Here is a 21,936-nt window from a genome sequence, read left to right as displayed (position 1 = left end):
GACACTATTTTATAGCTGAAGAACTAAGTCCCAGACTGGTTTGCTACAGGTTGAGCATCCTTAATCTGAAAATCTGAAATCCAAAATGCTCCAAAACTTTTTGAGCTCCAACATGAAGCCACCAGTGGAAAATTCCACACCTGACCTATCTGATAGGTCGCAGTCAAAATGCGTCTGCACCAAAAACCTTGTGTAAAATTTCTTCAGGTTATATGTATAAGACGTATATGAATCTTAAGACTTAATGTTTATCCTTGGGTCTCACCCCAAGATACCTCAATAAGTATATAAAGTATTCCAAAATTTAAAAAAAAAAGAAAGAAATCACAATTTAAAACACCTCTGGTCCCAAGCATTTCACTTAAGGGATTCTTAACCTGTATTAATGGAAGCTTCAAAATTTGACCCACAGATCCCATAAGATGCCTACTCCATTTTTTTTTTATAAAAAGTCAACTCTTCCTCAATAGAGCTATCTTCTCAGCTATGCTATTCACAATATTCTTCTTAAAAGAATCTCACCTATTCATGAAAATAAGTTTGAAATCTTCCATGCTTTGTGAGAACAATATCTCAAAAAAGTTTTTCATGACCAAGTGATTCTTTCCAGATTCCCATCTGTCCTCTTGGTCCCATGTGTGGAATACATTCCCACCCCTACTGGACTGGTGCTTAACCTTCAGAGAATTGGGCCCTTAAGACCTGACATAAGCCATGAACTAAGTGTGACAAGAATGCCAACAATGATGCCAATGATTAGGATAATTGTTCCCATTTATTGAGCACCCGTCAGGTATAACTTATCGCTCTGTTCTTTTTATTTTGATTAACTTCCCATAAGTCATGAGAAGCAAAACAACACCATGATAATAAGAGCAAGAGTTTGTAGCCAAACTTTTTGCATTGAAATTCTGGCTCTGTCACATATAAGCTGTATGACAAGTTATCTAACCTGTCTGTGCCTGTTTCATCACTTGTAAAATGGTGGTAACAAAAGAGCACTAAACTCAGAGAGTTGTTTGGAAAATCCAGTTGGTTAATAGATGATCAGCCCTTAAAATTTAGTAAGCGTTCAATAAACATTAGCCATTATTACATTCTGTAACTTCAATTGGAGACTTCATTCCAGAGCTCCAGGTTCACAGGTAAGGTCATCTCTGGACAGTCTCAATTACTCCACAGACACCTACAGTCAATCTGCTCAGATCTCAAGTGTGTTTTCTTTCCAACAAAACCTATTTCTTCACTCACACCTCCCTTCCCATTGAATGGGGAAACCACCTATCCCAGTCACGTTAACCTCAAACTGGGATATATTCCAGGTACAGTTTCTAAAAAATAAAAGTGATTTTTGCCTTTTCTGATTCTTCATTAAAAGCCCTCTGGGGCTTCCTGTTACTTAGCATGCCTTCATGATCTGATCCGTCTACACCTCACTACCCTGATTTCTCATTGTAGATTCCCTACAGAGTCGTGTATACACCAAGCAGGTTTTATTTCAACCCATGCTCTACCCTCTCTGTCTAGATTGCCAAAATTTCTTCAAGTACCATTTCCCTACTGAGCCTCTCCAGAGTCCCTAGATACAATTGGTACTTCTTCCTCTATCCCCACATTACCTAGCATATAGTGCTATCAGAACAAAAAGGACATTTTTTGCACTTATTCAGTTGTATGATTTTCTCTTCCCATTTCACACTCCCTGGAGATGAAGCCATCTTGGAGGCAGAGACCCAGTAAAGTCTGTGGGTGATATTTCATTACCAATAGCTTTAAATGAATATACTTACGTGAACTTTCTATATGATGAAAATTAAAGCATGGAACATTTAATCTGTCCTAGTGACTCAACCAGAACTCAGATTTAGTCCACGCTAAACTTCCCCTTAACAGCTGTGGGGTGTCAGGACATGGCAGTTAACTTCTTAGGCCAGACTTCTTGGGGTCAAATCCTCACTCTGCCATTTATGGCTGTGAATCTTAAGTCCCTTAACTTCTTTCTTAAGCTCATCTGAAAAATTGGGAGAAACTACTTATTTTATATCATTGTGGTGAGAATTAAAATGGCACTCTGTATAAATATTTAGTGTATTGCCTGGCACATATCAAGTACTCCATATATGTTAGCCACCGTTACAATAATACAACTAACTATGTGAAAACGCTATAGTTATAACTGTGACTTTAAAAAAAATTGCATGATATCCAGTGAATTATAAATTTTCTTGTCCTTTCACACAGATTAGCCTACATAGAACAAATCTTATAGTGTTTTCTTCTTTTTGCCTTATGAATTTTAGTAGATAGTTATATTACTCAGCAAAAAAGTTGCCTGGGTCAGTGTCTCTTTCTTGACACACATTTTCATTGTCAGTAAATTTTGCTTCTCTTAGAGATAAATCCTGTGGTCTACCATCTTTACTTGAGTTAATTATGCATGCTTCACGCTCTGGCATTTTCTCTTCACAGCACTCTTTGATTTTGCTGGAGATGGATTCTTGTTTTGAACAAATATGGCTCATAACCTGGCTCTGTAACAAATAAGAATGAGAAATGACTTTATTTACAAAGCTTCTTCAGGGCTGGGTTTTGCTTCATAAAGGAATGGCTGCATAGAAAATCAATCATGAACATAATATCTAGTATTGCTTCATAAGCTAATTTTATAGCTGGAGTTCATTTAATTTTCTATTCACTTAATACATGGGAAGTTTCACATTAACACAAATTTTATTCTCCTCAGGATTTAAAGTAATATAATTATGAAAAGTGCCTCTGTGTGTGTGTTAACATTTATTGTTAAGTACTTACCTTTTAATACTTTACCCCTACTCCTGTGATATGTTAGCATTTTATATTCTAAGTATTGACACTTTTCCATGAAAGTTTCATGTGCTTTTAATGGTGGCCATCAAAGACATGTCAATGTAATGACTATTGTCTTGGTCTTCTCTTGTGGCTTAAGACTCTTTGGCAAAGCACATAACAAAATTCAATAAATATTTGATTAAATGGATGAAAGAATAGTAAGCAAATAAACAACTACAGCAATTATCAGAATTAAAACTTCTCAAATATGAAAAGCTATCCTACTCATAGTATCACTTTCTATGGATACTATAAATTTGAAATAATCAATCATTCAAATTATCAAATAATGTACAAAATAGTAAACCTTACTCTTGTCTTTTATCCATATTCTTCATCCCAATTCTGACCTCTACATAAAGTTTGGAAGTTAGGGAAAGGGTGAGGTTATTTTATTTGCACATTAGTTGGATAATCTCTGGTGAACTCAAATATAAAAATCCTCAATAAATATTTGCAGACTGAATTCAGAAACACATTAAAACATTGACACATGATCAGTTTGATTTCATTCCATGGATGCAATGATGATTTGACATTTGCAAGTTAACAAATGTAATAAAACACATAAATAGAATGGAGGACAAAATTCAAATGATTCTCTCTGTAGATGCAGAAAAAAACTTCGATAAAATTCAACACACTTTCATGATAAAAGCCCTGAAGAAACTAGGGACAGGAGCATCTCACCTCAACTATATATGACAAACTCAAAGCCAGCATCATACTGAATGAGGGAACACTGAAAGTGTTTCTTCTGCAATCACTTCCTACTCCTCACCAATACCAAACTTGAAATTTTAGCTGGAGCAATTAGGTAAGAGAAAGAAATTAAAGGGGTAGAAAAAGGAAGAAATAAAGTATCCCTATTTGCTGCTGACATGATCCTACACTTAGAAGATCCTAAAGACCCTACTAGAAGACTTTTAGATCTGATAAACAAATTCAGCAAAGTAGCAGGATACAAAATTATTGTACAAGTGAAAATGTGTACAATATAATGCTTTTCTATATATCAGTAATGAATCTACTGAGAAAGAAATCAGGAAAACAATTCACAGTAACTAAAATACATGTGTATATACATACATACCTAGGAGTAAACCTAACCAAGGAAGTGAAAGACCGCTATAATAACAATTGCAGAACACCAGAAAAAAAATTAAAGAAGAGGCTAGAAAATGGAAAGACCTCCTATATTCATAGATACACAAAATTAACATTGTTAAAGTGGACTAAAGGCAATCTTCAGATTCAATGCAATCTGCCTCAAAATACAAATAACCTTCCACACAGAACTAAAGACCCAGAATATCCAAAGAACTCATGAGCAAAAAGAGCAATACCCAAGACATCACAACGCCCAATTTCAAAATATACTACAGAGCTATAGTGACAAAAGCAGCATGATATTGCCATAAAAACAAACATCTAGAGCAATAGGGTAGAATAAAGTTGCAATTAAACCCATGCAGCTATAGTCATTTGATTCTGGAAAAAAATACCAAAACATAAAATTGGAGAAGCCCCTTTAACAAATGGTGCTGGGAAAACTGAATATCCATATGTAGATCTCATCCTGTACTAATGTCTATTCAAAATGGATCTAAGACCTAAGTATAAGACCTGAAACTTTGAAAACCACTAGAACAAAACACGGAAACACTTCAAGATATAAGAACAGGCAATAATTTCATAAACAGGGGTCCTATAACTCAGGAAATATCAGCAAGAATTGATAAATGGGATGTCATCAAATTACAAACTTCTCCACCGCAAAGGAAACAATTGACAGAGTGAAGAGAGAGCCTATAGAATGGGAAAAAACCTTTGCCTGCTACTGTTCTGACAGGATTCATATTCAGAATACATAAAGAAGTCCAAAAACCTTAACACTAAAAGCAAAATAAAACCCACTCAATAAACGGACAAATGAACTGAACAAATTTCTCCAAAATGTATGAATGGCCAATACTTTTAAATGCAAATCACAGTTACATTGAGATTCCAAATCATCCCAATCAGATTGGCTATCATCAAGAGTATAAAAAGGAATAAATTCTGTCAATGATGTGTAGGAAATACTTACATACTAATGTAAATTAGGACAGCCACCATGAAAATCAGTACAAGGTTCCTCAAAAAACTAAAAATAGAACTATCATATGATGGAGCTTTCCCACTCCTTTAATTCATCTGAAAGAATTAAAGTCAGCATGTTTTACAAATGCCTTCATACTCATGTTTACTGTGACACAGTTCACAATAGCCAATTTGTAGAATTAGCCCAGATACCCATCAACAGATGACTGGAATAAAAAAAAATGTGGTATATATACACAATGAAGCATTTTTCAGCCACAAAGAGGACACAAATAAGTTTATGTCATTTGCAGGACAGCGACTGGAACTAATGATCATTATGTTAGGTGAAATAAATAGGATTTAGAAAGACAAGTAATACATGATTTCTCTCATATGTGGAAGTTAAGGAAGGAAAAAAACCAAGAAAGTCATCATGAATATAGAAAAGACACTACTGGTGTAGAGGAAAGGGATAGGGGAGGCTAAGAGAAGGCAATGGGGAAATGAAATTGATCAAATCAGACTCATGTTTGAATATACAACAATGAAACCCACTGTGCTGTGTAGTTAATATTCACCACAAAAGAAAGAAAAAAAAATCTAATCTGGCCCCTGATCCTCTCCAGATTCTCCAGAATAATGCTGTACATTCTTCTTACTCTGATCCAGGCTCACAGGCTGTTTCAGGTCTCCCTGCCTCTACTCAAATTATTCTCATTGCCTGGAATCTTTTGGTGAACATTGAGGGTAAGGAATGGATGAAATTGGGGGTTGAGGCAAAAAGTGGAATGGGGTCTGGCACCATATTCCTAATAAACCACACAGAACTAGGGCACCACTCCCCACATTCAGATCTCAGCTGAGGCCATCAGCATCCCGGGAGCAGCATCATTATTCTCTGAGAATCTACTTCTATTTTCAATTAACAATAATTGAATTCCTTTTATTTCTCTATAAAGACATTAAAGAGAGGCTCATTTGAAACCCAATACAATATCTTAGTTTTAGTTCTAAGCTTCACAGAAATTTTTAATTATGTCCTAATTTAGTACTTGAAACTTAACTTTATAAATCCCACATTTCCATAAGCAACAAAACACCACAAAAAATAAACACTAGTGAGATTCCTTTAACTGCAATACTGTTGGGAATAAAATAATTCTTGGGAAAGTCTGCTCTCCATTGCTTAAAACAAAAGGGATATTTCTCAATATCCTGAAATTCATGTTATTTAATTAAAATACTATCTTCACTAGAGTCTAAAACAATTAAACTAAATTCACTATGACAAAGCCTAATTTCCCTGAAGCAGAAATCAGTATATTTTTTCATGAAATTGTGTTACCTTTGATTTCATAGACAATTTAAAACATGCCAACAAGATGTTTGCCAATACATTCTCTTATAAAACCACTTTAATGGTTACCAGATGGTGAGAGGCAGATGTTGGAGAGATGTTGCTCAAAGGACACAAAATTTCAGTTCAACAGGAAGAGTAAGTTCAAGAGATCTATTATATATCATGGTGACTATTGTTAATAAAGTATATTAAACATTTGAAATTTGCTAAGAAAGTAGATTTAAAGTGTTTTTACCTCAGAAAAGATAAGTGTATAAAAAGATGCATATGCTAATAGTTTTATTTACATTACACAATGTATACATATATCAAAATATATTCTATACCATAAATGCACACATTTTTACTTGTCAATTAGAAGGAAGGAAGAAAGAAATGAACATGAACAAGGAAAAAAGAAGGAAGGAAGGCATGTAGAGACAGACAGATAGAATTATTACAATTCCTAACTTCAAAATGTACTACATAGCTATAGTAACCAAATCAATATTGTACTGGAATAAAAACCGAGATACCAACATATAGAATAGACTAGAAGAGAAAGCCCAGAAATAAATCCACACATCTACAGCCAATTGAGTCTCTGCAAAGGTACCAAAAACATATTTTAAAAAAAGCATCCTCTTTAATAAATGTTGCTGGGGAAACTAAATATCCATATCAAAAAAAAATAAACTTGACTCCTACCTTTAACCATATAAAAATCAACTAAAAAATATATCAAAGACCTAAATCTAAGACCTGAAACTATGAAATTCCTGGAGGAAAACAATTCAAAACATCTGTATAGACAGTCATTTTTTTAATAAGGACCCAAAAACACAGACAACAACAACAACAAAATTAGAGAAATGGAATTTCATCAAACTAAGAAGCTTCTGCATGGCAAAGGAGACAACCTGAGGATGTAAGAAGATATTTACAGACTATTCATCTGAGAAAGGGTTGGCATTCTGAATAGAGAATGAACTAAAAAATTAAATAATAGGAAAAAAGATAACCCAGTTTAAAAAGAGGCAGATGATCTGAATAGACATGCCTCAACAGAAGAAATACAAATGACCAGAATATAAGAAAAAGGGCTTAACATCACTAACTGTCAGGGGAATTTAGATCAAAACCACAATGAGATGTCACCTTACTGCAGTCAAAATGGATATGATCAGAAAAAAAGCCAAAAATAACAAATGCTGGTGAAAATGTAGGGAGAAGGGAACTCATACACTTCTGATGAAAACATAAATTAGTAGTTATTATAGAGAACCCTTTGGTGATTCCTCAAAAACTACCAATAGATATATGATCCACCTATTGCTCTTCTGGGTCTGTATTCAAAAGAAATGAAATCGGCTTATCAAAGAGATACCTGCACACCTGCATTTACCGTAACACTTTTAACAAAAGCCAGGGTGTAGAACCAACCGAAGTATCTATTGACAGTTGAATAGATTAAAAAAAAAAGTGGTCTGTATACCCAATGGCATATTATTCAGCCATAAAATATTGATGGCAAAATGGGTGAAACGGGAGAATATTATGTTAACTAAAAGAAATAATCCAGGTACAAAAAAAAATTATCACGTGCTTTCTTTCAAGTGTGGTAGCTTAAAAATTTTATTTCAAAGTAGATGGGGGTAGAATAGCAATTACTAGAGACTGGAGCAGCACAAGGAAGAGGAGGTTAGAGAACAGCTACCAAAATATAGTTAGGCAAGAAGAACAAGTTCTGGTATTCTACAGTTCATTAGGGTAACTATGGTTCATAATAATTTATATATATTTTATGAAAATCTAGAAGAGCTTAAAGACATCTATACATAAAGAAATGATAAGGAGATGAAAATGCTACATTCAAATTTAATCAGTATGCATTTATATGTCTATTGAAATATCACACTCTATCTAAGAAATATGTACAATTTCACGAGTGTCACAAATCACATTTTTACTTACTTTTGGAGAATACTTACCTGGTAACGAATACACTGCAAAACATCCCCTTCACAACATCTGTCATACATGGAAGAAACATCTTCTAGGAGGGAAGTAAGCTCCTTAAATTCAATCTTGGGGAATTTTTGACTGAATACAGCAATATTTCTGGAAAGAGAATTGATAAACCACTGAAATAATTTGAACAACCATAAAACAATAGCGAGTTCTTTGTTAATACAACATAAACAACACCAAAGCCATTGGTACCACTGTTTGCCCAAGCATCCTTATCTACCAGCTGATGGTATTTTGCACGATTGGTAGGATCACTATAAAAAAAATCCTAGGCTAATATTTTCTGCCCTGCACACTGCTTGATCCAAGCAAACAAAAGACCAGAGAGAGATATTTCCTTTCATAATCACAGTAGGACACACTGTGTAAGGGCGCCTCTTTAGCATCTCCCTTCCTCCCAAGTTTTATCTCATCTTGTTTTAATGACCTGGTTCTGAGCCATCCGTGCTCACCTACCTCTGTGGAACTAGGAGGAATACAAGTGAAAAGGATCAATTATTTAACCAAAATGGGATACAGGCAAGAAAACGCAAGTAAGACAAGTGGTATGGAACTTACATAGAGTTTAAGACTTTGGGTCCAAATTTCAAAAAGGCCCCACAGACAGTTTTTTGATAGGAAGACATTGCTTTTAAATATTGTGTGATGGGTGTTGCCTGAAGGAAAAGAGGAAATTCTGTTGAAAACAAAATCAAAATATACCTATTCTCTTATTTTTAAACTACATCTCCATCATTAGAGAGTTTGTTCAGAGAAGAAAATCTAACGAATTTTTGTTTTGGCAAATTTGCATAGGGAAAGAAATATGCATTTATGGTACACTCTGAAGGTTAGGCTGGTGTCTCTGATAGCTGAACTCACTAGGATGTGTGGTGCTCACCTGGTTGGGCAGTATGCTGTGAACTTGGCCATCTCTACTATGTGATGGCTCCAATGCCAAAGAGGAAGTGTCAAAGAGAGTTTGTCCAGGATAGAAGATAAACAGTTCCCTTCATCCTGATATTCACTCACTAGTATTTTCCTTCAACTTGAAAAGAAAATAAAGCCAGCACACAGAACCTGGAAATTTGTGGCTGTCTGACAAGGGTCTTGGGTAAAGAGAATGGGTTTAAATCAGTGAGTGTACCATGATACTATCTTGGTATATGGGAATATGGTAAATAACTCTTTTTCTAAAAAACAATTATAATTTTAAGTGTCCAGAGCCTTGGAGTGGGACTATTCCTTATCCTTTAATGAAAAAATGCAATACCCACCTTTGCTTGAAAGCAGTTGGCTTTCTGTTGTTCTTCACAGCATGTTTTTGCCACTTCCTCAAAGCGAGCAGCAACAGTTAAAAGTGTAGGGCCAAAGGCAAAGGGGTTCCTTCTGGCAACTTCATGCATGTAGCTATGAAAAAGTTCAAAATATTTCTTAAGGCAGAGAAGAAGGGGTGGGGGTATAGCTCAGTAGTAGAGCACTTGCCTCACATGGGCAAGGCCCTGAGTTGCATCCCCAGCACTAAGGAAGGAAAGGAGGGAGGGTGGAAGGAAAAAAAGAAGGAAGGAAGAAGTCAGTGGAAGAAAGAAAAGAGAGGCAAGGGGAAGGAAAGAAGGGGAGAAGGAAAAGGAATGGTAGATCACAGAAGGGAAGGGAGAGAAGATGAAAGGGAAAGAAGAGGACAAGAAAAGCAAGTTCTAAAAAAATGAACTTAAAAGAAAGATTTCCATTTTAGCAAAATTTTATCCCAGGTATCATTATCCAGTCCCCAGTAAGAGTCCAACATTATCCAGTCCTTATCCCTGATATACCTAACACCAAATCAAGGTTGATAATTGCAGTTCAAATCCTACACACTCATCTATGAATAATCGCCTTCCCTCCCCTTGATGCCTGGCAGGTAACAGATTTCCCTTACTTATCAAAGAACAGCTACTTACACTCACCTCATCTGAGATTCAAGGATAATTTTTGCTTATGTTCAAATAAACTTATGACAGGTTTCAAAGCACACTAGCTTTCCAGAAAAACCTGTGCCTCTGCAATTACTGAACTATTAAAACAGGTTTTAGCTAAACATCCAATAATTTAATGTCTTCCCAAGGTAAAAGCTGAAACTTCACCTTGGGGAAAATATTTCATTTCCTCACTGGTTTCCTAGCAGTTTGATAGCACATACCTCTGTTCTAGGGTTTTTCTCATCAGAAGATACACAGTACTAATGTAAAGGACTTAAAGGTAGGCTCACATTTTTATATTGATAGATAGAGAACCTGCCACACAGTACACATTGGTAGAATCAATCAATCAATCAACAAACCCAGTCATGTTATTTTGAGTGAATATTGGATATAGCCTAAGAATAATGCTTTGATTAAAACATTTATCTACCAAAATTAAACTTACCGATTTAGAAAAGATTCTCTGTTATTTTTATAAGCCTGGCATTTCTCTTCAGGATCCAGAGTAGGGAAAGGAGGGAGAAATCCTACATCAGCTTTCTTGTTATACAAGAAACAGAGTCTTCTTTCAAAGCCCATTTTACTGCAGCAGTGTGAAAAATTATACTTCTGAGGCAATCCCTCTATAACACATATCTTTCCCTGTAACACATTAATCTGGACAACAGAGAACAAGAGGACAATTTTTAGTCATGGTAAAGCTGTTCTATCTTCTGAAAAGAAACAATGGACAGAACAAATGATCGGTGCTATCTTATGGGGAAAGGATTGCAATTTCCCCACTATTTCCAGCAGAGCATCTTTACCCACACCCTTGACAACCATCCCGTGAGTTGGGAAGCTGTCTTTATCCCACCACAAGCCCCCTTAACTGTTACTCTTTCTTTGCTACCTATGTTTCCCTGGTATCATGGCCTTTCTCCTGGTCTCCAAAGGTAACAAAGTCAGTGTATCAGCAAAGGACTTGGAAATGGTGTTCAGTAGTTTCTAGAGATGCAGATGGTAACTCTGGAGGAGGCCCCAAATGGGGGTGAGGCTGCAAGTTTATATTGAGAGAAGCAGTTAAGAATACCTCTGCACTTCCACATGCATGTTCATGCTCCTCTGCTGCCTGTATACATGTGGCACACTGCATATATAAGCCATGTGCCTACATACTGCAAGTGCATAACCAAGTTCTCCTTTATATAGCAAAACGAAGTGCATCTCATCCGATGAACATTACTTTTCCTAAATACTGAAACTAGGTGAAATAAAAATTATGCACACAGGGCATGTTTCTTCTCATGTTTCAATCCAGATACTTTCTCAGTGTTGGCAAATAATCTTATGTATATAAGAATTGCAAGGGATTGACTTACAGCTATTTCTGCACACTCTGGAAGTGTCTTGTGAGCCAAACATTTATCCCTGTATTCTGTGATGTCTTTCACCAGAATTTCCATTTCATCAAAGGTTGCTTCTTGAACATACTGAGCGAAGGCAATGATGGTGCTGCAACAGTCCACGTGGAGAATCAATGATCATCTGCAGAATTCCCACTAACAAAAACTCAGAGAAATGTTCACTTCTTCAGTAGCTTCATGAGATTAAGTACTGCTAGGAGCCACAACCAAATAATATGATGCATGGCACTTTTTGGTTGTAAGGTGACGCCAGCTAGCCATTGAGATGATATGATTATGTTAAGATTTACATTCATATGGAAATTGAACTCCTGCTGTTCACCTTGGCCTGCTATGGGACTCATGTTACGGGACTCCTGGAGAGTTCCCATTGGTTGGGGAAGGATAGTAGGAGGGAATTCCGGGGGAGGTCCAGGGCCCCGGTTCTGGTAGACGCGGCGCGTGGGTGGAGCGGTTTTGCTTGCCAGGTGCGTACGGAGTATTGGCGGCTTTTTCAAAAATAAAGTTTTGTTCCTGCTTGAGTGGCTCATGATTCTGTGCCCAGCTACACTGCGGCAATTGGTGGCCCGGACGGGGAACGCCTGAAGCTTAGAGGTGAGTAAAATTGCTCGCCCCAGAGGGAAGGCGACAGAATGGGTGACCATTTCAAAAAACAATGTGTTCTTATTTTGATTTATTTTGTTTTTATTTCAAGCTCCCTAGCCCTAGAATTTTCTCAGGCGAACTGGGAAAAATGGTTGGCTCAAGGTTTGAAGTTATTCGGCCCTGAGAAAGAGAAAATTGATACAACCATTCTCTGCTCCATTTTTGTTTCATTCTGCTTCGGCTTTGTTTTATCCTATCTTATTGGGTTGCGTTACCTTTATACTAGATTAGAATCTAGTAAAAAACAAACCGAAAAACTGTTAAGTAAATTGTTAGAGGTCCAAACTATGGTAGAAAAAACGCTAGGTCAAGCAAAAGAGAAGGTCTCTCAAGCTAGTCAAACAGAGGAAAATTTAAAGAAAGAAAGCTTAGAGGAAAAACAGCCATCAGGTGGAGAATTACAACAGGAGGCTGCTACTAACTCCGTTCTATCACCAGAGGGCGTAATTCAACCAACAGCTCCATCTACAGCTGAGCGGCCCGCAACTCCCATAGTTGATGGACGGAATTCTGAGGCAGGACCCCAAAGATTAGCATGCCCTGTACTTGAGCAGGCAGGAGGGCAACAAATTCACCGTGCTTTAGATTTCAAAACAGTAAAGCAATTAAAGGAGGCTGTAACAACCTACGGTCCTCAAGCACCCTTTACCATAAGTATGGTCAAATCTGTTACCAACTTGGACATGACACCAGCAGATTGGGCTAACATGTGTCAATCTGTGCTAAATGGAGGACACTATTTGTTATGGAAGGTTGCCAATGAGGAATTTTGCATGGAGACAGCTAGGCGAAATGCAGAAGCTGGTTACCCTAAAAGAAATCTAGATATGTTATTAGGAAAGGGACCTTATGAGGGTCAAAGACAACAAATTGAATATGATCCTGGCGTATACGCACAAATTGCTGTAGATGCAGTTAGGGCATGGAAAACTTTACAGGGGCATGGAGATTTACAAGGTCAATTATCTAAGGTAATACAAGGAACTAATGAACCTTACGCTGAATTTGTAGATAGGCTATTCAGACAGCCTCTAGAATATTTGGAAATACAGAACAGGCAATGCCATTTATAAAACAACTGGCTTATGACCAAGCAAATTGTTGCTGCAGAGAGGTCATTAGACCATGGAGACATGAAGATTTAAACACATATATTAAATTATGTAGAGACATTAATGAACAAGGGCAAGTCTTAGCAGCAGTACAACAGGCTTTAGATGCCAGGCTAAAAACATGCTATAATTGTAATCAAACAGGACATTTTAAAAGGAGTTGCCCCATAAGAGGAGGGTTTAACAAAACTAGGTATCAAAGGAATAGAATACCAGATATTTGCCCACGATGCCATAGAGGGAAACATTGGGCTAATGAATGCCGTTCTCAAACCACCATAGAGGGTATTCCGTTATCAAAAAACGGACAAGGACCAAGTGTTTACCCATGATATCGTGGAGAAAGGTATCAGGCTCCATTGCCAAAAAACGGACTAGAGGGCCCAATGCCCCGGGGCCCAAAACCACAAATATACGGGGCAATGGAGGAACCCAGCAGCACCATCAAGGTAGTGCCCAGGACGCATTATCCATTAAATCCCTCATCAGACAAACTAGAGGGAGCGCAGGGTTGGACATCTGCGCCTCTGCCAGAGCAGTACTAACTCCAGAGATGGGAGTTCAAATCATTCTCACAGGAGTAAAAGGACCTCTTCCCCAGGGAACAGTAGGCTTATTATTGGGACGCAGTTCTTCTACACTAAATGGACTTATGATAAGTCCTGGGGTAATTGATCCTGATTATGAGGGTGAAATAAAAATTATAGCTAGTTCTCCAAGAGGTATATCAGTAATTTCACCAGGAGATAGAATAGCACAGTTATTAATAATACCCAGCCTGCATGATAAATTTTCCAGTTGTAATGTAGAAAGAGGTTCCAAAGGATTAGGCTCCACAGGTGTAGATTGGGCTATGCTGTCTTTAAATTTAGATTCTCGCCCAATGCTAAAATTAAATATTCAAGGACATGACTTTAATGGGCTGCTGGACACAGGTGCTGACCTCAGCATCATATCTCATCAAGAATGGCCAAAACATTGGCCATTACAACAAGCCACTCAAACGCTTCGAGGCCTAGGAGTGGTAACAAATCCCCATAGAAGTGCTATGGTATTAGATTGGAGGGATCCTGAAGGATGTGAAGGAACTATACAGCCCTATGTATTGGATCATCTTCCTGTAAATTTATGGGGACGAGATGTCCTAGATCAATTAGGATTGATATTAACAAATAACATCAATCCTAACGCGCCCACTACTAGGGCTAGACAAGGCTTTAGGAAAGAAAAAAGATTAAGAGAACAAGAACAAGGTATGACAGCACCAATTCAAATAGATCAAGAAATAAGTAGACATGGTTTGGGTTTTCAGAAAGGGCCACTGAGACAATCAAAATTACTTGGAAATCAGAAAGACCAGTGTGGGTTCCTCAGTGGCCCCTGACTAAAGAAAAGATACAAGTAGCCCATGACTTGGTCAGACAACAATTAGCGGAAGGACATATACAACCTTCCGTATCCACCCATAATACTCCCATTTTTGTCATTAAAAAGAAATCTGGTAAATGGAGATTATTACAAGATTTAAGAGCCATTAATAATGAGATGGTTATTATGGGACCTGCTCAATCAGGGATTCCCCAATTGTCTGCTTTACCAAAAACCTGGCATGTTTTAGCTATAGATATTAAAAGATTGTTTCTTTTCAATTCCAATTCATCCCGAGGATAGTCCACATTTTGCATTTACTATCCGTGCACTAAATCATGAAGGTCCTGATCAGAGATATGAATGGAAAGTACTCCCTCAAGGGATGGCTAACAGCCCAACTATGTGTCAAATTTATGTTAATAAAGCAATCCAGCCACTTAGAAATCAAAATCCTGAACTACAAATATTTCACTATATGGATGATGTGTTATTGGCACATAAAGATAAAAACACATTGCTAGAATGTTATGCCACACTTACAAACTTATTGAAAAATTATAATCTAGAGATAGCAATAGATAAAGTACAATTAAATCTTCCAATTAATTATTTAGGAGTTCTATTATCCTCAACCATGGTCTGTCCACCAAAAATTCAAATACGAGTAGATCAACTCAAATCACTTAATGACTTTCAAAAGTTATTGGGAGACATAAATTGGATAAGGCCTTATCTAGGCATACCAACAGGAGAGTTGGGACTTTTATTTGATATTCTAAAAGGTCCATCAGATCCAAATTCACCCCGCAGGTTAACGCCTGAAGCAAGAAAAGCATTAAAAATCATTGAGACATATATGGAAAATATGCATTTGGATAGAATTGATATAAGTTTGCCTTTATTATTTATTTACTACCAACAAAAAATATTCCTACAGGAGTATTTTGGCAAGAAGGTCCATTATTGTGGATACATTTATCTAATTCTCCTAACACTATTCTTACTAGATATCCTGAGGCTGTAGGACAATTAATACTCAAAGGAATAAAAGCAGCAAAGGGAGTGTTTGGGATTTCTCCCAATAAAATTATTACTCCATATACTATGGATCAAATTGATGAGTTAGCTAATGAGTTAAATACTTGGGCAATAATCATGTGTAAAACTAGTGTTTCATTTGATAATCACTTACCATCTAATCCTTTGTTGTCTTTTTGGTCTAAGCATCCTGTAGTTTTTCCAAAAATGACAAGAAAAACCCCTATCATAAATGCTCCAAATATATTCACTGATGGGTCAAACAATGGTACAGCAGCAGTATTTACTCCTGATCAAACTTTTACATTTTTAGTACCCAAACAATCAGCTCAAAAGGTAGAGCTTAATGCAGTATTACAAGCTTTTATGATGTTTAAAGATTCTGTATTTAATTTATTTTCTGATAGTCAGTATGTAGTTAATGCTATAGTATCCCTTGAAGATGCTGGTAGGATTTCACCTTCTTCTACTGTTTTCTCTTTGTTTTCTGCTATACAAAGTCTAATCTGGGACCAAAAAGATCCATTCTTTATAGGTCATATCAGGGCACATACAGGATTACCTGGAGCCCTTAGTATGGGCAATGAACTAGCAGATAAATCTACACATGACATACATATTTTCTCCACAATAAAAAAAGCTATAAATTTTCATAAAAGGTTCCATGTCAATGCTAATACTTTAGAAAAGCATTTTAAAATAACTAAAGAACAAGCCAGACATATAATAAAACAATGTCAAAATTGTGTGACATTTTTACCACAAGTTAATCCTGGAGTCAATCCTAGAGGACTGATACCTAACCATATTTGGCAGATGGACGTCACACACTTGCCAGAATTTGGAAAATTAAAGTATTTACATGTTACAGTTGATACTTCTTCCGGATTTTTGATGGGCTCCCTTCATGCCAGAGAAAAAACTAAAGATGTTATAGCTCATTGCTTACAAAATTTTGCCACTGTGGGCATTCTAAAACAGTTAAAAACGGACAATGGTCCTGGTTATACTTCTACCTCTTTTAAACAATTTTGCTCATCATTTGGCATTACTCACATAACAGGAATTCCATACAATCCATAAGGTCAAGGCATAGTTGAAAGAGCTCATCAAACTATTAAAATGTACTTATTAAAACAAAAGGAGGGAATTGGAAAGGGGTATATATCCCCCAAAGATAAACTTAAAATAACCCTTTTTACTCTAAACTTTTTAAATTTGGATTCATTGGGACTTAGTGCTGTGGAAAGACATTTGTATCCAAAAAATGTACATAAGCCTAAGGTACTTTGGAAAGATATTCTAACAGGACAATGGAAAGGTCCGGACCCAGTGATAGTCTGGAGTCGGGGCTCTGTCTGTGTTTTTCCACAGGAGGAACAGCAGCCGATTTGGATTCCAGAGAGATTAACCAAAACAATTTCTACAGAAAAAGAAGATGATTTGACTCAAATCCATAACAGCTGATATCCAGAGCTCCAGCTTGGCTATTCTTACATCTGCGACAGTGATCAACCAGGTTGCTTTTTTCAATATCTATTTTATTATTGCTTTTTCCCACATCATAAAGTTCCATTTTATTTTTGAACTCATACAGACATAAATTAATGTTTTTCTGATCAGTTTTAATTTTTGACTATGGAGTTTTTAAACATTGCAATGGAGATTTCACCTAGGTAATTCTACAAGGCCTTTACTATTGTCTTATATGTTGTATGTTACGTGTGCACATTTCTGTTTTATGTTGTATGTCTGTATGTGCGTATGTCCATATATCATATATGAGGAGCGCTCATAAAAATATGGATCCCAAATTTTTTTTTTTTTATTATTCACGTGATTTTAATGGTTTAATTTAATTTGGGTAAACAGCTGTTGAAGACTGTTTTAATATGTGTACAAATAAGCAGGTTAACAGATCTGTTTGTTTACTTTCACCTTTCCTTTTCATTATATTTAATATTTCTGTTCAGGATAATGTAAATTGTTCTAAAGATTGTTTTCTTAATACCTGTTGAAATGTTACATTTTTTTCTTTTCTTAACATCATTGTCAATCCCTATTTTCATCCCAGTGCCAGTGAAGACAAAGATGAAACCAAACTACAACTTCTTCAATAATTATCACAACAAACTGTATAAACTGATGCATCAATGAATAATAACTCAACAAGTAATGCTCAATCACTGAGTCGATTTATTTTGGGAGGAAATGGACATATTGATAGATTCCTCCACTTTGAACTGCTTACAAAACTTGCCTGGACTATGTATCACTTGTATGCATTGTGCTCTATTTGTTGATACAGCGAACTATGGCAGTGCTGGAGTATCTTTGCTGATGTGTCACCAGTGATGCAATTTTTCCTAAAGTGCCGTCTATTGACTTGATGTCGTGGCATTTCTGTATCCTCCTCCCTTCTACTAGTGATGGTCTAATTTGGGGGGCCAACTGAGGTGAGGCAAAGAACCTCACCCCCCCCCCACTGGTGCATAGGCCTATCCACAGGTATGGCTATATACTGGACCGGTAGTCAGTGACGGGTATGATTCAGTTGCGGTGGTATCAACCTAAGACAGGAGGCTGACGCCTAGAGGTCAGTTTTCCGATGACGGGTAAGAACCATATGTTGAATTGGACATACCTAACAGGCACGGTCCCTAGCCACATTGCCTGTTGCTTAATTAAACAGAAGGGGGCAGATGCTAGGAGCCACAACCAAATAATATGATGCATGGCACTTTTTGGTTGTAAGGTGATGCCAGCTAGCCATTGAGATTATATGATTATGTTAAGATTTACATTCATATGGAAATTGGACTCCTGCTGTTCACCTTGGCCTGCTACAGGACTCATGTTACGGGACTCCTGGAGAGTTCCCATTGGTTGGGGAAGGATAGTAGGAGGGAATTCTGGGGGAGGTCCGGGGCCCCGGTTCCGGTAGACACGGCGCGTGGGTGGAGCGGTTTTGCTTGCCAGGCGCATACGGAGTATTGGCAGCTTTTTCAAAAATAAAGTTTTGTTCCTGCTTGAGTGGCTCATGATTCTGTGCCCAGCTAGACTGCGGCAAAGTACATAGGCTATAAATTTTAATTTCCCTAATAATTTAATTGCCTGGCCTGAATTTTATAATTATTCTTGTATTTACTTTTTTATATGGTTTCAGCTTGAATATATTATCTTTGAGAAGCATTAACTTTTCTGGAATGAATCAGATAAGATTATAAAACTATAATCATCAGGAAGAATCTAGCACAACTCACACAGATCCAGTGTTCTCTTCTATAAACTTCTGGGTAATACCAAAGCTGTCTGAAAAGTAAAGATATTTAGGTTATTAAATATTCTGGTATTTTAATATTTTCCTAGTCAATACCTATTATATGACACTTCAGCATACAAAGTACAAAACATTATGATAGAAATTTCCTTGACATTTAAAGAAAAAGATAAGAGTCGAATGAGCCAAATAGGAGATCTTAATCCCAGCTGATTATGTGCTCAGGAAACATTTACTAAATTGAACTGATTGAATTAATCTCAAACTGATAGGAATTCAGATTTTCCATTGATGGCGCTCCCAAAACAAATGTTAAATACTAACACCATATCCATGCCAAATGTCTGTCATTTATGACTAGAGAAGTGATGTGAAGATTAACTATTAAGTGATATAATTCCAGAAAAGGAGTTCATAAGAGAGGCCTCAACATGTTGATGGTCAGCATAGTTTATAGTACTAGTCAGACATAGATATTTAAGTGATCTCCAGACTCACCTAAAATCACAGATTCTCTCCCATTGGTAATACGTGTACCAGAAGACATTTATTTTTTACACATAAACTATGTTTATGGAGTCCTTATGTTTTATCAAGCTGGACACTATGAAGCCATCAACAATGACCAAGAAGGATAAGTCCCCTGGATGTGGGGTTCTTAAGTCCCCTCATAGTGGAATAAGCATGTGCCTATGACCATTATCCTATTTACAATCTGGTTATATATTTCACAGGATGCTTTGTGATCCCTGGGTGAGGAACCAGAAAAGGATTTATAGGAGTGGCATATGGGTTGAGAATGAAAAAATGCAAAAGAATCAACTAACATGAAAATAAGGAACCCTGTCTTTCAATATGGAGAAAGTGATGTGATTAAAACACAAAGATGTTGAATCTTAAGATATATTTGAGGAAAACCAAATCATTTTGATTTGGTAATAGGACCTCTATAAGATGGAAAGGGCCTGGATTCAGATTATGGGATTTTTGCATGTAAAATTGAGTAGTTGGGCCCTCAATTGGAAGCCATTAAATATGTTTACACAAGATAGTAATATGATCATTGGTATCCACTAAGAAATACCAATCAGGTAATGATAAATCTTATGTACAGGGACTTCCACAGTGCCTAGCAAAAAGAAACGGATAAGAACCACTGGTCACATGTATGGACAGAAGAAGAAGGCCATTAGGAGATTTTTGCAATTGTCCTAGTGAGAAATCAGCAGGACCTTTATTTGGGTAGGAGAAATGGAAATGGAATGGAAAACAGAGACAGGAAAGATATTACACAAAAATCCACAAGATTTTGAAACAGGTTCTTACAAGGCGAAAGGAGAGAGAGAACTGAAAAATGATCATTTTCATCAAGCCCTGTGACTAGTCTCACTAGCAGGCTCTTTAGAAGTTGTCAATTTGGATAAAACATAATTCACAATTTGAAGACCACTGGGACACTTAGGTAATGTTAGGGCAAGTTACAAAAAGATGCAACCTCCAGGACAGATGGTTTACAAGACCCTCCTCAAATGAAGTTTTCCCTCTTTGGCCATAAGAAATAGAACAGTTGCCCTTTCCTCCAGGTTGCACTTCCTAGAGCAGGTTAGGGGCAAAAGTACAAAATGTAGAGTTGAAGAGGGAGCAAGGTCTTACATTCTCTAAAGTTGTTCACCATCTCTTAGGAGATGTGTTAGGTGACACAAAACTTTCCCCCAAAATCTTAACTCATATCTGTTCTTCTAATTTTACCATTAACTCTATACATTTGCAAGAAATATTAATATTTTGAAATTCAAATTGTATCTATAAGCAACATCATCAATCTTGCCATAGGTTGCCAGAGTGTGAAAACTGTCTATGCCTATAGATTGTGTCATATAGTCAACAAAATACAAATTTTGAAGAAGGTAGCTTTGAGATAACTGATTCATAAATATAAACTAGGGAGAGGGAAGAACAAAACAAGTAAAGAAATTTTTTTTAAATGTTACATAGGAGTAACTACCCTAATTTTGTCATTCCTTACTGATATTTAGTACATTTCTTACCTACATCCTGAGTCTCTGTAAGCAGGCTTAGGGATTCAGTCAAGAACAATAAGAAAAAAATAAAACCTGAAAATTTTAATTGCTTCATTTTACTAAAGAAATCACCTTCACAAAAGAAAGTCTTGTGGCTGAGAAAGCCATTTTATATTATTCTTTCACACAATTAGTTAAAAAGTAACCTATCTAATCTATTTATGAAATACTGAATATTTGATTTTTAGTCACACAGCAGAATTTCTTGCTAACTATTAACTAGGGAAAAATGCCTCTGTATTTTCCTGGAAAAATCCATCATGTTAGAAAAAGGGTCCACAAGCTAAGTATGCACATACTTAATCAATTAGACAATTAAAGGGAAAAAAAAAACTTGAAATACTGAAAATATTAAAGGAGAAAGAACTAGAATAGAAAATTCACCAAAATAAAAACGACTGTAACATTAAGTTCCACTGTTAATCAAAGAAAGTTAAACTTTAAAATATTAAATTTTGTATATCTCATAGAATTAGAACAAAGAAAACTATGAAAATATCTAATTCTGGAAATATATAGCAAAATAAGTACTCATATATTCAAAGCTTTTGGAAAATAAGCTTATAATGAGACGTGATAGTCTTAAAAATACCCATGTCATTTGTACCAATCACCCAGATTCCAGAAATCTATTCCAAAGACATGATTCTATATATGGAAATACTTTTTAATATGGGCTCTTAGCTCTGGCTTTTGATACATAGCCTTTATTATGTTGAGGGACATTCCTTTCTGTACCT

At 36.4% G+C, this 21,936-nt stretch overlaps 1 protein-coding gene across 1 annotated transcript in view; it reads right to left on the bottom strand.

Annotated features, from left to right (window-relative positions):
- Nucleotides 1–21,251, bottom strand: part of LOC308654681 (afamin-like) — a gene marked incomplete at both ends in the record, with an annotated part of 28,503 nt that extends 7,252 nt beyond the window's left edge. Inside the window, 8 exons of the mRNA XM_081304359.1 lie at nucleotides 2,317–2,531; nucleotides 8,284–8,413; nucleotides 8,882–8,979; nucleotides 9,580–9,712; nucleotides 10,709–10,920; nucleotides 11,625–11,757; nucleotides 19,099–19,147; nucleotides 21,164–21,251. Of these exons, the coding sequence (XP_081160485.1) occupies nucleotides 2,317–2,531; nucleotides 8,284–8,413; nucleotides 8,882–8,979; nucleotides 9,580–9,712; nucleotides 10,709–10,920; nucleotides 11,625–11,757; nucleotides 19,099–19,147; nucleotides 21,164–21,251 (1,058 nt within the window). The remainder of the gene's footprint in view (nucleotides 1–2,316; nucleotides 2,532–8,283; nucleotides 8,414–8,881; nucleotides 8,980–9,579; nucleotides 9,713–10,708; nucleotides 10,921–11,624; nucleotides 11,758–19,098; nucleotides 19,148–21,163) is intronic.
- Nucleotides 21,252–21,936: the final 685 nt, after the last annotated feature.

Source organism: Spermophilus citellus, assembly GCF_964194105.1.
Source record: "Spermophilus citellus genome assembly, chromosome: 8".
Classification (NCBI taxonomy): Eukaryota; Metazoa; Chordata; class Mammalia; order Rodentia; family Sciuridae; genus Spermophilus; species Spermophilus citellus.
This window is presented reverse-complemented; position numbering and strand designations above follow the sequence as displayed.